The 17,041-nt window shown below is 40.1% G+C and overlaps 1 protein-coding gene across 5 annotated transcripts in view; it reads left to right on the plus strand.

The window, feature by feature from the left end:
* Nucleotides 1–17,041, plus strand: part of auts2a (activator of transcription and developmental regulator AUTS2 a) — a 495,511-nt gene that overhangs the window by 331,035 nt on the left and 147,435 nt on the right. For all 5 annotated transcript variants that reach the window (XM_088321276.1, XM_088321280.1, XM_088321278.1 and 2 more), the window contains exon 5: nucleotides 4,837–4,866. In XM_088321276.1, the coding sequence (XP_088177402.1) occupies nucleotides 4,837–4,866 (30 nt within the window). The remainder of the gene's footprint in view (nucleotides 1–4,836; nucleotides 4,867–17,041) is intronic.

A 17,041-nucleotide genomic window follows, 5' to 3' on the forward strand; every position in this document is an offset into this window, starting at 1 on the left:
CGACATTTTAGCATTGGCCCTTCGGCTGCTGACGTTCCCGTGCTTTTCAAGTATGACTCATATGGAGAGGATTTAGGACAAGAGTAATTCACTGTGACTCGGACCAATGCAAACAGAGGCTTTAAGCTCAGACGGAGGGCAGAGAAATGTGTAGGAGCTTGGAGTCCTCAGCCAATCAGAAGTGGTCCAAATGCTGGCCAATATCAACAGCTCTTAAAGCTCAAGTTAATGTTTGACATTCTTGAATTGTTTAAACTAAACACGAGGTTCTTATTATATAGAATAATACTGCTGTGTGTAAATGCCATTGGTGGTTAGGGATCACTTTTCTTTTGTCAGCTGCCCACTCTTCTGACTCGCAGTTTTCTTATTGCATGTGCCTGCTGCCTTCAATTCAGTGACGTGTGCTTAAACATAAACATGGCATGATCATAAAGTTGCCGAGAGCGCTAGGTGAGAATGAGAAGGGTTGCGCTGTGTACATATAGAGGCGACACTTTCAATCCCAGGACAGTAGTATTGATCAGACCCAAGTACTTGCTTAGTATCGATATTTGGATTGATCAGCCCAACCTTAATTTGGTGTACACCATTCGACAATAGACAATCCAAGTGCATATTGTATGAAACATAAAAGAGTATTAACTATTGTCCAGAAATTGAAACCAAAACATGTCTATATAGCTATACAATACTTAGGATATATGTTAATTAATGCATCTATCGTCCAACAGCTTGTCAATTGATCGTTTTTTACAAAAGTATATCAAACAGAATTGCACCTTAAGTGCCCTCCATCCCATACCTTCCCACACCCTAACAAGTGGGCATATGTATGTTTTGAGGAATATTGCTCCCATCATTTGTTACATTACCAAAAACACTGAAAAAGACACAAAACTAAATTTCTAAATACGGCTTTAGTGCGGAGATAAAGATATCAAAACCATCACATGCATCAGTTCACGGGTATTTGTATACTTGGCATGAAAATGTCTTATTATCTTTGCTATGTGATCACTTGTGTGTAAGCGGTGACGATTCACACTCCTTTGTGTGAGTGAGATGATTTTGTATAAGCGTGCCTTGCTGTTTTTCCTTTTGTACAAAATATCTTCCTCTTTAAGGATGATTACATTGTCTGCGCTTGTATGTCAAGCCTGATTTCAAGCTTTTTTATTGTCATTACTATGAAATATTCTGTTTTTTCTCCCTTTTGTTGCTCTGGGAAATTTGCATACCACTATTCCTGAGAAAAAAAACCTAATGATAGCAATTTATATTCCCTTTCTCTCACCCCACCGGCAGTGCGAGCGCTTCGCTTAGCGGCACCTGCGAACGCGACAGGCGGCAGGATGAGAAGTGAAAGAAAGCAGTTGATTAAATCATCATCAAGTCGCTCCACGGAAAGTCAATTCTGCTCGCCGTCTAGAACGATATCCTTTTATCTTCAAGTAATGAGCTATGGCACTTTTGCATTGGATAATATGATGAGTTCCATTTGGATGTTGGTTCGCTTCACGGGCAAGACCTCGTTCCCAGCTGCTTTCTCTGGAAGCTGTGCGAATGAGTGAAGTGAAACCGGCGGAAGATAAACTGAGAGAATAAAAGAGAGAAGTTGTTCCAAACTTGGAGATAAAAGTGGAATAACTTGTGTTTGTTTGAACCGGTGGCGCTCCCGTGTTCTCGTTTGTGCTGCTTGCACGGTCGGAGGACTCGCTAATGACGGTTTGGTGTTGTTTTCTGACAGGCCTCAATAGGTTGAAGTTGTCGAGACGGCTAATGCTCAGTTTTTTTGCCGCTATATTAGTCTGTCGTGCGTGGGCGGCAGCGAGAGATGGTTGTTATTCAGGAAGCAAATTTGATGTACAGAAATGCAAAGACAATATGAAAAGTTTCGTTTGTATGTGCAGTGATTCATTGTTCTACACGGAGGTTGCAAGACCCACAGAGTAGAAGCATTAATTCCTGAAATATCAGTTACATATAATACAATAACAAATAAAAACACAGAACACAGAATTGCAGATGAAGTCTGGCTTGTCCGCCCACCCAAGCAGAAGGTTGGGGGGTTGATTGAGCAACTCAAGTGTGAGACCCAATAATCTTAACTGGTTCAAACTGGATAATGTGTGCAAAAGTTCTTTTGGATAGGAAGTCGCCAAGCAAGAAGCAAAGAAAATCACAGCAACCTAGCGGGTCATCTTAAGTCTTCTATATAATATCTGAGAGAGAAAGAGAGAGAGAGAGGGTAATGAAATGAAATGAAAATTAAATGATCTGCATTTATATACCGCTTTTCAAGTCAAGACTTCCCAAAGCGCTTTACAGTGTGCTTCGCATTTCCCAATAGCTGCTGTGCAACTAACCTGCATATTGGGGGTATTAGGGGTTCAGTGTCTTACCCAAGGACACTTCGACATGTAACACGGAGGAGCCGGGATTCGAACTGTGATCTCTTAAAGTCCATCTATAGAGAGAAAGAGACAGATAAAGAGAGAGAGAAAGAGAGAGAGATAGAGAGAAAGAGCAAGGGAGAGAGAGAGAGAGAGAGAGAGAGAGAGCATTCATAATACAGGAATATAGCATGTAAAATTTGGTACAAAATGCAGATAAATATAGTTGATACATCTTCTAATTTTCGCATCCTTTTATTTATGAAGTAAGCATTAGTCAGAGAAATTGATGGAAGTTCTGTCAACGTTGACTTAATGCCCAATCATAAGTAATCATGTGAAGTATTCAAAGTAAATTTAGTTCACCCTCATTCACATATTTTGTTTTGTTTTATGCCCGCAAATGTTGTTTTGGTTGAATAGATACAAATTCCCCAAAATGCCAATCTTGCTAATCTAGTGGAAGCTCTTTGCATATTAATTTGTCCAAATGCTGCTAAATAGACCCTTGACATTCTTTTATCTCTTGGTGTTGGCTTTCAAGTTATACAGTATAAGGGATGGATGAGGGAATGTTGCAGGAAGTGGGCGAAGAGCAGGCCAGGGAGAAATAAATAGCAAGGAAACGTCTGAGGAGTGTTTGCCCGCCGCGTTTATTGCCTCTGCATAATTTATGAGTTGCGGAAGTTGACCATCATGGCAGCGTGTCACTGGCTGCCCCTGTGGCCATGTGGGACAGGCCTGTAAATTGGATGCTACGCTCCTGCTGAGCTCACACGGCCCCTTTTAGCATCCTGCCAGAGGCACATGGCAAAAGCCTCCTACCTTCGAGCCCTGCAGCGTCCAGATCAGCAAGAAATATCAAATTGAAGGTAAAAAGTAGAGAAAGACCCCTATTTCGGTTCCTCCCTAGCCTGTCAAATGTTTTCACCCTCCCCTCTCCCACACACAGGCACACATATATGATGCCAACCTCTGCCTATATTCCCCCCCAGTGCCTTCTTCATTACCGACTTGAGTGCTTCTCTGCACCTCAGCCATATGCACAACTTTGAGGCTGCCAGTCACCCAGCATGACACTAATTAGTTGATAAAGAATTAAGTGGACCTTGAAATTGAAATTGGAAGCAAGAGAGGGTCGGGGGGGATTTAAAAAAAAGGAATCTTACCACCTTGTTCCATTCTCCGTTGACAAGACAAGGTTGCCTTTCTCCTCCTCACAATCATCCTTGGCCTCAAGCAACATAAAATCACATTTGTTGTCTAAGTTCACAAGGTTGAAGCGCAATTAATACCATACGATAGGGGTGGGCCATACTGGGAATTTTAATATTGATCCGTTTCAAGTTAGTATATTGGATCGATCAATACATGATCATTATATCAATGAATCTTTGCCTTTGAGTTAGTTTATAATTATGATAAACACAGCATAAAGATTTTAGGCACTAAAAATGATTATTTTTTTTATCTAATTATAACAATTCAAACGTTAACAGTAAAAAAAAAATGCAAATATTAGATAGTATCATAACAAAAGCCAACAGAGTAAAAAAAGCAGCAAGATAACTAAAAACACAAATCTAACAATGCCAACATGTAAATTATTACCTTAATTGCACAATATTTTTAAAATTATGTCAGAAAATACAAATAGTGTGAAAAATACAATCCAAAAACATTTAACAGTATACAAAAATAAAATAACTACTACAGCAACTGCTTACAGAGAAATAAAAAGATCAACAATTCTCCATACAAGCCCTTTTGGCTCTGTTCCGATAGTGACAACGGATTTACATGTTGTTGTTCAGGAACAGTAACGTGTTCACATTTGTGGTTGCAGCTTTGTAGGGTCAATTTTTTTCAAGTGTTTATGTATTTTTTGCCACAGAAGCAGGCCACTTTATCACACAAATGAGACATGGCATTGTCCTTTTCTGTCGTTTAAAAAAAAGGCCACACTGCGCTGTGCTTCCCGTTTTTGCTCAGTCATATTTAGCTTCTGACAAGGGTGAGTGCAGATTTTTTCCTTTCTTCTGTCTGGCATACAAGACGCAGCTGCAGGCCAGGTAGGGAGGGATGCAAAAAGTGTTCTTGTCAGTCACAAAAACAGGCATAAAATTGAGGGGTCTGGGTAAACAAAGGAATAACTACACATAAATAAAGGACGGTTGGAAGAAATTGGTGGACGGGTGAAGTACCGATCAAAAAAACAAAAATATCAATTCAATGCAGGTACTTGCGCACTATCAATAACATCAAATTTTTGGATAAATCCACCCACTCCTACCACACAAATGTTCAAGTGTTCATCAAACCTGTCAAGCTCACAAACAGTTCTGATTGTCAGTTTGTCATCAAACATATTAGATGTGTAATACATATTTTAAGTATGAAACAACATCCAGTACATTATGTATTGTTCTTTCTGTTTCAGTGTGACACAGAGACTGACCAGGATGACAAGGTAAGCTCTTTCTCAGTCACTTTTGCATCTTCTTCATTTGTCAATATTTAGACCTTACAGTTAATGTATTTAAAATCAAACACCCAGTTCAGGGGTCAGGAACCTATGGCTTGCAAGCCATACACGATATGGCTCTTTTCGTGAGTACATATGGCTCGGAGATAATATTTAACGATTGCAAATTCCACTGTGGCATTCTAAAATCGAATGATTTCTATTCCGATTTTGGTCCATGTGACGCTGAAGCAACGCTGTTTATAATTTTGGTTCAGTCCAGTACATATAAGTTACACCTGCTGTTTTCCTAGGTGCTGCCAGGGGAAAAAAGAACAACTGTCATAATAAAGCCGCAGTGTTTCAAATGTGGCAAAAAAACTAGTGTCTCAGAATCAAGAATTTACGGTAATAGACGCCTAGTACGGAGGATGCCTCATGTTCTGCCTGATGGTTAGGGAGTAATTCCATCTCCGGCAGTCCACATCACCTTGGCTGCTATCTTCCCCCGTCAGGTCCTTTCCACTCTCCGCCCGTTGCCCCTGCTGCGATTAGCATTGGCCGGCTGATGCCGTCTGCTTTACAACCCTGCAGTAGAGAAGGATTCGTCAAAGAACCCAATCGTTTTAATGGGTCAAATGTATTCCGGTGACGCCAAACGCGGCTTATTTACTCACTCTTCAAAAGCATGAAATGGAAAAACTGTCCCCTGGAGAAATCATGTTCTGCCTGTGTAGCAGGTCTCCGCCGTGCCGGCTAGAACTGCCAGGCTCTGATAAGACACCATTTGGATCTGAGAATGTGAGTGTCTGTGCAGTTTTGCGTGTGAGGCGTGCATACGTGTGTGTGTGTGTGTGTGTGTGTGTGTGTGTGTGTGTGTGTGTGTGTGTGTGTGTGTGTTTGTGTGTGTGTGCAATTTATTTTAGTTTTTTGGGAGGGTTTTTAAAAACCGGAAACCTAGGTCCCCATTTAATTCTATTAACGGGCAACTATTTGGAGTGGTGGGCCCCAATGGGTCAAAAGATTTGGCCATGGGGCCGATCCTGGTTTCTTTCATATAAAAAAAATATACAAATGCCGACATCTACATGTTATATGTCTTTGCATTTGTTTTTAAATCGATTTGTTTCATCAAATTAGTTTTCAAATTATCACGTAAAACAAAATATTAGGTCCCTCTTTTAAGCACTAAGTTTGATATTTAGTTTTGTACTTTTACTGTTTTACTTATATTTTTGTAGTATATTTGTTTTATTTCAGCAGTAGTATTTTTGTAGTATTTCCATCATAGTATTTTTGTGGTATTTCTGTAGTATTTCTTTCGGATTTTTGTAATGTTTCCATTGCAGATTTTTCTCGTATTGCTATAGTTGTATTTGTAGTATTTCTGTCATAATATTCCTGTAGTAGAATTGATTTTGTATTTCTGTCGACATATTTCTGTAATAATATTTTTGTAATAGTTTTAATCTAGAAGTATTTTTGTAGTAATTCTGTAGTATAATTTCGGAAGTATTTTTGTTGTGTTTCTGTAGTATTTCTGTAGTATATCAATGGTAGTATTTATTATTTTGTGTTGTAGAAATTTAGAAGTATTTTTTGTGCTCTTTCTGGTGTAGTATTTATGTTTTAGCCACACAGAGGGCCATTAGGGACAATGTTGGCACCCAAAAAACATTTTTTTTACAAGTGCTACTTTGTTTACTATTTTAAATACTGCATTTTGACCATTTTCGTTTGGCAGACCTGATGTAAAAGTTTGATGGGCTACATGTGTCCTGCGGGCTGTAGTTTGCCCACCCCTGGTCTTGCGTGTTTTGCAAATCATGCCAGTGAGACCGCTACTACCACAATGACATTATGCAAAGGAGAGTATTTAAAGACCAATATATATACTTTTAGATAGTCAAATATCATAGCAGTTTTATTATATGTACTTGTATTATTCGCTCTGTTTGGATTATCAATGTATGAGACAATGTTTTGAAAAAATGTCAACAGCAGTCAAACATCAGTTGAACCTACCTTAAACAGTACAAACGTCACTTTTCATTCAATGTTAAGATGTTGTGGATAAAACAGTTTGTAAGACAGATTTGTTACCTATCATGAGGAAGCAGCCATGCTTTGAAGCAGATATTTAAAGTCAAGTCCTCGGGGCAAGATCTGGCTCCCGAAAAGGTTTTCCTCGGCCCCTGAGATAATCTTGATTCATTATTGTGTTATACAAAAGTAACTGTTGTGTCTTTGTTAATGTTATTTCCCCTTGCAATTAATGTTAACGTAGTTAAGTAAATGATAGAAAATGACTTCTTTTCTTCCTCGAAGTTATTTTTGCCCACTCTTGCTAAAGTATACAATGCAATAATCCTTCGGTTATCTCGGTGAATGGGGACCAGAATCCCAAACACAACGTAAAAATCCCCGAAGTAGCGACACACTTTTATAAAAGGGGTCAAACTTATCTCGAGATGACGTCCCTACCAACTAAGAGTATTCAACTGTAACAAAATAACAAGTAGAGATCTACAAAAAAGAAGACGCAGAACACAGAATTGCAGTTGAATGAATGGTCTTTATTGTCATTGTAAGGATTTTTCTTTCAGTTAAAGAAAGTGATTAAGAGAGCAGCTGCCAGCTGTATGCTCTCACGCTTATACTCAGATTGAGCAAGGTCTCCGTTATGGTTAAAATATAACCGGCCCGAATGTAGCCCCAGTTTATTCGTTTTATGGATAATTAATCCGGCAGTGGTGAAATACAGGCTAGGCAGGTGTTTCTTGTGACTGAGTAGGCCAGACCTGCAGCGCTACTATTGCTTTCGCTTTCTCAGTCTCTTACCGGAACTGATAACAATCCGCGGTGCACCTGCTGGTGATCTGACTCTTCTCAGAGTTATTTAGTGAAGTTATTAGTGTAACTAGCCACTAAACTAGTTGTTGCCGTGCTTCGTAGGTTGTTTTAGTGGACAGATTGACCTGTGCGCCTGCCCAGCTTGGCTGTTTCACTGACAGCATACCCCAGCCTATAACAGTTGCGCACGCAGACTGTCAAAAGCAGATAGGCGCGGTGTAAAAAAATTAATTAAAAGCTCTTTAAATTCATCAGGCCAACATTTAATAGAGAAAGTTTTCTACTTTCAACGTCTTAAGGACACTCCAAACGAAGCACCCCGCCTTTGAACATCGCATTACTACAGTATTCTATCATCCTCGTAATTCCTTCCCTTTCCTTTTCATGCGTCGTCTGGAACATCATTCACATGCATTTTATGAAAAGAAGCCTCCTTTTGCCATTCCACATACTGAAATGCCTCTTTTCAATAAAACACTTAGCCAAGAGTCATTATTTAGCTCCAAAGTCTGGAACCTAATTTCATAAAATTGTGAGTAGCACTTATCAAGTCACTCTTAACTTATCTCCACATTAAAGTGAGTTTTCTCATAAGTGGCATCTTGAAACTACTCTTTAAATATTTCGAAATGAATACCCGCAGGCGCTTTTCAAAATTACGATTCAGCATTTTTCAAGTCTTAATTACTCTCAAGGTTTTGAAGAAAAAAAATATTCTGTAAAGTGTTTACGTGATCTGTCAACATCCGAAAACTCTCCGCGCTATTATGCGAAATACGCTTGCTTTAATATTAATGGCCAAGCCAGACGGCAGCGTAATGTAGCATAATGTGTGTAGTCATTTGGGGCGAGGCATCTAAGTGGGTGCTTTAAAGCCGCCGTGAGAACTTGTTTGTCCTTGACGTAAAATACAATTTGCCATTTATCTTCCTTTATTGTTTTGCTGCGTTTGCCCTCCGGCAATACTCGCTGAAGAGTTGTGTTTCTCAATGACTTGGCAGCACTGTACATAAAACCAGTTTACAATCCAACCGCCCTCCATGCGCCGCGGCGGGGAAGAAGAGTAATAAAAAGGAAAGAGCAACTTGTCAGCGTTAAAAGATTATGTCCCCCCCATGCGCGGGAGGAGAGTCGTGTTTACAGGCTTGAGTGGGTGCTCACTAGGTTGAGGCTGAAGCTGATTGCACTAGAGTAGCCTGTCAGCCAGTGATTTGTCATGTACTTTATCATCCCTGTCACTCCTCGCCGTTGTCATAGGTAACGTTCCTGACCGACTCCCCCTCCCCTCCCTCCATCCTGCGCTTTGTACTCAGTCAGTGCAGGAAATTTGTATTTACTTTAGGGGAGTGTAATTTGTTCCTCATGGATAATGTGACCCTTAGCGGAGCCGGATCACGGGTTAGTTGAAGTGATATTTTCCGGTAATGGTGGTCGTACATCACGGCTGTCAGGGCGGGTTAGGAGGCGAGCACATTATAGCTCCATTTTAGCACTGCAGGCATCTGGAATTATTTTCCATAACCAAGTATGACACAAGCGCTCTGTGGAGTGCATTAAATTTTTACTAGCTTTTTTCCCCTTGTACAACCCCCCACCCCCTGACTTCTATGGCTTTACCCCCGGTTTGGGTCTCAGAGCTGCCACAGTGATGGATACCCCACTGACTCCCAGTAGCCCCATCCAAGGTTAGTGGGTGTCACAGACCTACACAGCCCCCTCCATCCAAAAAGTGGCAAATCCCTGCTCCCTTTGAGGCGCGTTTATAAACACAACTCAGGAAATGATTCACCAGGTTGGACACGGGAAGAAAGAGTTGCTTCTCATCCAGCCTTACCACCCTCCTCTACCGCCAAGGCTTTGAGGTTGAGTCGTAAGTCGGCCTTATTATAGCCCACACTTGGTTTTAATTGCACGCTAGGAAGGAACAAGAAGAGCTGTAATCATTTACTGGCTGCCTGCAAAGGGTATAAAAACTCAACCACATTCAAAATGGTTTTGAGGATCCATATCAATGAAACCATCCTTCGAATGAAAACAATAGCTGCTGTTTAAAGAGTTCTTTCACAGGGTTTGTTCGGGTGCTTGAAATCCTTGAAAATCTTTGAATTTTAAAGTTGTTAAGGGTGAGTGTTTTCAAGGAATGAAACTGTTTGAATTTTGGGTGAAGTGCTTGTACATTTTTGAAACTGTTGCCATGTTTTTCAAGAGTCTGCTTAAAAGAGACATAGACACTGCTCTTTTTGCCTTGCCATTGTATTTATTTTCCCTCGAGATCACCGGAAGCTGGCATTAGTTCTTATGTCATTGTCCTTTGAAGCATCATCAAGAGGACAGACGCATGCTACACCTACACTGGGATTACATACAATTATGTGTCTTATGGGCCATGCAAAAATGAAAAAGGTGTTTTCAAATGGTAAATTCTAATGGGAAAAACTACCTGCGAATGAAAACATAAGCTACATAATACTGTCATTTTACCCAACACCTATATGGGGAAAGATTTGAAGAAATATTTACACACTAGTTGTTTGGATCCACAAATATTTTGGCAAATTATTCAAGATCTAAAAATAACATGTCTTAATAAATGCACATGCGAGATTAAAAATCACATTGTAAATCGCAGATATATTTGTGGACCTGCAAAATACTTAATTTACACTGGATTTCTTCTTAGTGGTACTGGAGAAATGAAAAAATAGAAAAAATAGTTGATTTTGGCTATGAAACAGGTTTATGAACCCTTGCGGATGGTCACAATAATATCAGCGGAAGCATGACGCAAATTCGGCCCTTCCTGCGGATCTCCCCAGCGGTGCTGCCCACTGGGGGCGATCTGCCGGGGAACACCGCCTGACCGGCGTAGCAGCTGGCTTAGAACTGGTGTGGACCATAAGCAAAAATCCATACCTCTAATATATTCTTAGATAAATACTAAAAGGAAAACCTAAGCTTACGATACCTTTATAAAACACTGTGGTTATATCTGGAAACATTTATTTGAGTAACAGGAGCAGAACCAGAGATTTGACAGTAGGTACTTGATTCAATATTAACAGCGTATGGACTATTTTACCCACAAATAGAGTCCTCAATTTATACATCCAAATTGAACAGCAAAGTAAGCATGGTATTTATTAACAAAACCAGGAACAAACTAACACACGAATAAGGGGGATCAAAAAAATGAAATGCCCAATCAAAATCATACCTGACAATCTAAACCAGAAACAAAGACCAAAACCTGAAATGGAAAATTTATGGAACAAAGTAGCAAACTAACAAATGGGCACTAAACTACAGACAAAATGCCCAAAGAAGAAACCAAGGCACACAAAAACAAATAACCTGGCGTGGCAGTGACAATGCAAAAAAACCTGACGACGTGTGCCGTCCAAAATGTCCTTATAGAGGGTCAGGATAATTAGGGACAGTTCTGTGGTGGTTAGACACACCTGTGCCCAGCTCCAAATGTGGTTGGCGCCTTCGGGTGGAAGGAGGAGTACCAGACCTGAACACTGTGTAAAATGTGAATCCTGTATTTCTAGACAACAACACCAGGGCAATCATACAGTGGAGAATAGTGCCGGATTGCAACACAGATGTGTCTTTTCGGTTGTTGTCTTTGGTGATTGTTGCGGTAATGAACCAAGTATACATTTCTCCTTTAGAAGGGTGCCATAAATGTTTCCAGGATTCACATTGGTGTCTTGTGTTTTAAAGTACACGCGTTGTAAAAAAAAAAAAAAAAAGACAGTCCGCCATTTTCCTGAGTACCACCTTGAAAAAGAAAAGAATAAACCGCACCATATTAAAAGCCACAGGTTTTTAAAAAAATAGCGCATTGTAGTCCGGGACTTACGTTACCTACCATATTTAATACCTTGAGAACAATCTCATTTTTCAACTTGACTTTTTTCCTTGGTAGCAAGGTCGACAGTGTAAAGGCCAACCCCGGCCATTGACAAATGGCCGCCTCCCGCCCGTTAATCAGTCGAGTCTCGGAGGTGGACGAGCAGGCGGAGCTCATTAGGACGCCTGAGATGAGAAATGAATGTGGAGATTGGGAGGCTGGCACAGAGCCGACGAGTTGCGACAGGGGAGAAAATGTTGGACGTCTAGACCTCGTCTGATGGATGACCTGGCCAGCAGGCAGCAACACTTGCGTGAGACTCCGGCACATTCCCAGGTGTGTGTACACACCTGTTGCTACCTGTTTGTTCCATATCAATAATATTAATATTATTGAAATTACTGATATTGAGCAAGTTCACGGTCACCAACCACTTGTGTCGTAGGGGCACCACTTCCTGCGGTGTGTCTTGGGCACATACAACCTGTCAGGGGCCCATTCCTCGCCAGAGTGGTTTTTGGGTAGGGGTTTGCTCCCCTACATAAAACAGTACTGATTCCCATGGTAACCTGTAGCAGGATATGTCTCCTGACCTGACTCAGAAACAGAACCTTTATCATATGGCCACCATTGTTTTTTCGGTGTAAATTGTCATCCTGTTGTTAAGGGATGAGCCGGACTATGGCATTAACGGGCAGCGGTGTGTGGTTGAAAATATCTATACTCGCTCTTAACCCCTTAATGTTCCGACGTGTCCTCACGATGTCACCAGTCACTGATATATGTCATGCCACATATCAATGGAAAGCTTAAACTTTTTGGATTCAAGGTTTGATGACTATTTCAAAATAAACTCACCACATCATGGTCAGTCTCAAACAAGATACCTGAAAACTATAAAGCGCTATTGCTCACTTATACCGTCTATTGGGAGTCCGTTCATGATACGATTCCTTGTAAATATGGTGTGGTTACATTCAGGAAAGTCCAGTGAATCCGACTGTGTAAATAAATTACCCTAAAACAAACCTTAATACCAACAGTTAAAAAAAAACATTCTTGCAACGTTTGGCTAGCTTAGAAAGAGAAGTCAAACTTTCAAAACTCTTTCACAATGTTTAAAAATTAGCCAAAGTATAATGCACGAATATGGTCGTCTCTAAATGTCCACTTTTGGAAAAGCCTAGACCCTCCATTAGAGAAATGTGTAAAAGACAATGTTTAGTTTTTCAGATTGTAATCAAATTTGACACGGTGCGAGATAAGACTTTAAGCTGTTGTTTCACCTGTTTTCCAGCTAAGATGCCCATGCTACACTTTTTTGCAGGCATTTGATTGCAAAAAAAAAAAAATCAGTCAAGAACAAAAACTTTCTATTTGTGTGTGTTCCAACTCATATCACTCAATTTTAGTAGCACTTGTAGAGATTATTTATTATTTCAGGATACAACTTCAGAGTGTTACCTTTCAAAACAGACCAGAACAGTCCATACCATGTACTTTGCAGAGCTACGAATATAGCTGCTTGATACATATGTGATTTTAATACTGCGTGTGCATTATCAGGACATATTCCAAACACATTTCTATTCTATAGCTGATGAATGAGCAATATTTCCTGTTGATGATATCTGTGTATTAATTGTTATTACAACATCCATTGCAGCCTGATCATCCTGGAAGGGATATTACCTCATGTACAGTCCCTTCTCAAGGTTTCTTAATTTTCCTCATGTTGAGGTTTTTGAGTTTTTCCTTGCCCTCATGTAGGTTTTAGATCAGGGGATGGTGTAATCATAGTCTGTGGTTTTCAATAATATTTGGTCTGTACAGCCCTTTGAGACTCTGTGATTAAGGTCTATACAAATAAACATGACTTGACTTGACATATGATTATTAGATTTGGAGGAAATTGCGAACATATTTGTTTTCGAAATCTCAAATAGATGTTAGGTAGAAATGAGAATTATATGTATCTTACATTATCATATGCAGGAAGTTCTCAGATTACAGTTTACCACTGGGAAACGGTACGTTAATTTTTTTCATGGCCCATGACCAATATGCATTATTGTTACGTAATCCTTGCACTAATACACATTTCATAATGCCCTGTTTAGGTGTAGCATGTACCTGTCCTCTTGGGTGTGACCCGCATGGTGCAATGATGCTTTATAGGACAATGCTGTACAAACTAATGCAAGCTGCAGTTAATCATGAGTTACAGTAATTACGAGAAAAGAATACATGCAATAACAAAGTATAGCCACCGGAGAAATAACAACATTAAAATTCAATCATTTTCAAGAATTTCAAGCAAAAGTATCAGTATCGCCCACCCCTACCTGCTGATGCCAGCAAAGTCCTCTTATGGGATGTCCATTTCCAGCCAGTGTAAACAAAAAGCAATTTGATTTTGACTCGTTACTTTATTTAAAAAGCATTTCAGTTATTCCCCTAAATACTGACATCAAATGTAGTGCCTCAATCAGACATTGACTATGTACTGTATATACCCTATTTCCCGCAATATAATGTGCACTGGATTATAAAGTGCATGCCACAAAAATGGGCTTGTGATGTGTTTTTCATATATAAGTCACACTGGACTATAAAGCACATGGAATTAAAACAACAGTATGGAGCTAGGGTTGCATAAAAAGACGAATAAATACATCTAAATTTGAATGATATACTACATATAATTTATTACATAAAATAATATTATGACATAGGCAGCACGGGGGATGAGTGGTTAGCGCGTCCGCGGCACAGTTCTGAGGTCATGAGATTGAACCGTCCTGTGTGGAGTTTGCATGTTCTCCCCGTGCTCGCGTGGGTTTCCTCCGGGCACTCCGGTTTCCTCCCACATTCCAAAAACATGCATGTCAGGTTAATTGGCCGGTCCAAATTGTCCCTAGGTGTGAATGAGCAAGTGAATTGTCTGTCTCTGTGTGACCTGCGACTGGCGGGCAACTAGTTCAAGGTGTCGCCTGCCCACTGCCCGAGGACAGCTGGGATGGGCTCCACCACCCCTGCGTTTCACCTCTAGAATGCATGTATTCATTCATTAATGGTTACTGTGCAGTCCTCACGCCGAAGTATCCCCTTTCCCCCCAGCTAGACAGTTAGTGACAGTTAGCTATTTATTTGGACATTGGCCTCACCATTACCCTTCTAAAGTATCCGTAAAACTAAAAACAAAGGACAAAAAAGTCAAACCAGCTTGCTAACTACACAGATACAATCTAAACTAAGACATACGAACAAAAATTAAAACAAGAGTACGACATTCTGTACCAAACATTACCATCACAATACGCCAAAGCATTAACAAGAGAGGATTTGCAATGAGCATTCGAAAGTTGGTGTTTTGCACTTCTTTTTCGTTTTATTTTAGCGACAAACAATTAACATGTTAACCAGAAGAGTGTGGGGTTTTTTTGCCATTGCTATTTACTGTTTTACAAGACTGAAACCAACTAAAAAAAACAGGAAAACGCCACTTTAGAGCTTGCGAAATAAAGCCTGTCATTGTCTTCCAGCCTGCAATTAAAATGTACTTCAACCATTTTGTATTTTATTTTAAAAACATCAGAGGAGCATGCCTGAATATTGCCATTTTATTTGAATTATCTGCCATGTCATGTGTCTATTACTTTTATGTGTTGCAACAATTCAGCCCCAACAATTGTATTCAATTCCTAAAATGTGTTTGCAACTATGTGGTCTGTTACTTTTTGACTCATGAAACGACACATATTGCACATTTGGGAACAGTTTGTGGTTGCAAGCCATCACTTTATTGTTTCAATGTGCACTAAAATCAAACCCCAGTATTGGAAAATATACGTGTCCAACCCCTTTCAGCAGGTATTTTGTTGTTCGAGAAGCCCAAAACCCCATCAAGTATCTTAATGGTACCCTGAAGTAATTAAAATCATCAGCAATGTTTTTAGTAATTAAATGTACTTACTGCCTAATTGCCTTATTTTACATTTTGCAATGAGTGTTGGTAGCATTACAGAAAAAACAGTAGTTACAGTTACTCGTTGAATTATTTAAAAAGGAATTCAGTAACCACAGAGTCTTACAGCTCAGGGATCCCTTAACCACCTGGGTCACAGGGACACCGCTTCCTGTGGTGTGACTTGGCCCATCCCTCTCCAGATCACTGAAACCAAAAAGCAGCGCGTTACTCTTAAAGCAACTAGCAAGTTGCAATCGACCGTATATACTCGCATAAAAGCTGACCTCATTAAACTGCCTTAAAATAGCAACATAATAAAACAAATGATAGAAAACGTCCATAGAAACCTGTGGAACCAAGTAAGGTTTTCATATTTCAAATCCTAGTCCGAAATCCTGGCCAGTAACCCAAGAAACGCTTTAAAACCCTAAATTTAGGGTCAAACACTAGTTGGAAACACCAGCTGGAAACCCTGGAAACTCTTTCAAACTGTAGTTTCAGGGCTAAACCCAAGTTGAAAACCCTATGAATGCGTACAAACCCTAGTTTCAAGGCCAAACCAAAGTTGGAAACCCTTGGGTTAGCAAGCTCAGGAAGTCGTCCAGTGCATGTTGTCAGAAAGCAAAACCTTTTTTGCTCAGGTGGTCTGGCCTCTTCATTCTATTTATGAGCCAGTCCTGCCAGTTACTGGCCTTCAATAATGGATGGCGTTAGAGAACAAGTCTAAACTTGTGTATTTGGGAACAGTTGGCCAATAGGAGAGGGGGGGGGGGGGGGTTCTGCTGTTATTTAGTGAACCCTTTGCAGCTTTTATCTGTTTTGACTCTTACGCTCAGTTTTCAGACACCCCAAGGTTAAAGCTGAGTCCGGCGAATGTCAGACAAGGCCTCGGCTCACCTGCCCATCTGCTCACCCAGCAACTTTCACTGCCCCTTTTCCCCTTTTTTTTGCTGGCCTTTTGACTGCCTGCCCACACTTTACCAAGCAATCTTAGGGCACTCAGAAAAACACTTTATCTCAAAACAGCAACATTTTTTCTATCTTCTGCTTGAAAGATATACTCTCGACATTAATTTTGCCTGATACACTAACGTGGCGAGGGTGTTGACGCCCGCAGTGGAATTGAAAAATGATCTAAAAATGATTAACAGACTCTTAGGTTTCTCTTAAATCTAGCTCTTCGTCTAAAGCTGGGATGTCAAAGTCAAATGGACCGAGCGCCAGACAAAAACAAGCCGAGGACCGTACTGATGGAATGATAAATACATTTTAAATGACACACATAGTCTAGTGAAACTAATTCAACCTACTGAACAGCTAACTCATATATTCCAATTCCATCAGCTAAATAACCAAATATTTTATCATGGCTCTGTCAGCAGTATTTCATTTTCTTGATATAAGAATTCCCAATACATGAATGTTAAATGAAAGTAGCCGGCATTATTCAGATCAACCATAAGTAGCCTACATTTATGCAAACTCAAAAATAGTAGCATTTT

This window comes from Urocampus carinirostris, chromosome 17 (assembly GCF_059441175.1).
Source record: "Urocampus carinirostris isolate Australia breed hairy pipefish chromosome 17, RoL_Ucar_1.0, whole genome shotgun sequence".
Classification (NCBI taxonomy): Eukaryota; Metazoa; Chordata; class Actinopteri; order Syngnathiformes; family Syngnathidae; genus Urocampus; species Urocampus carinirostris.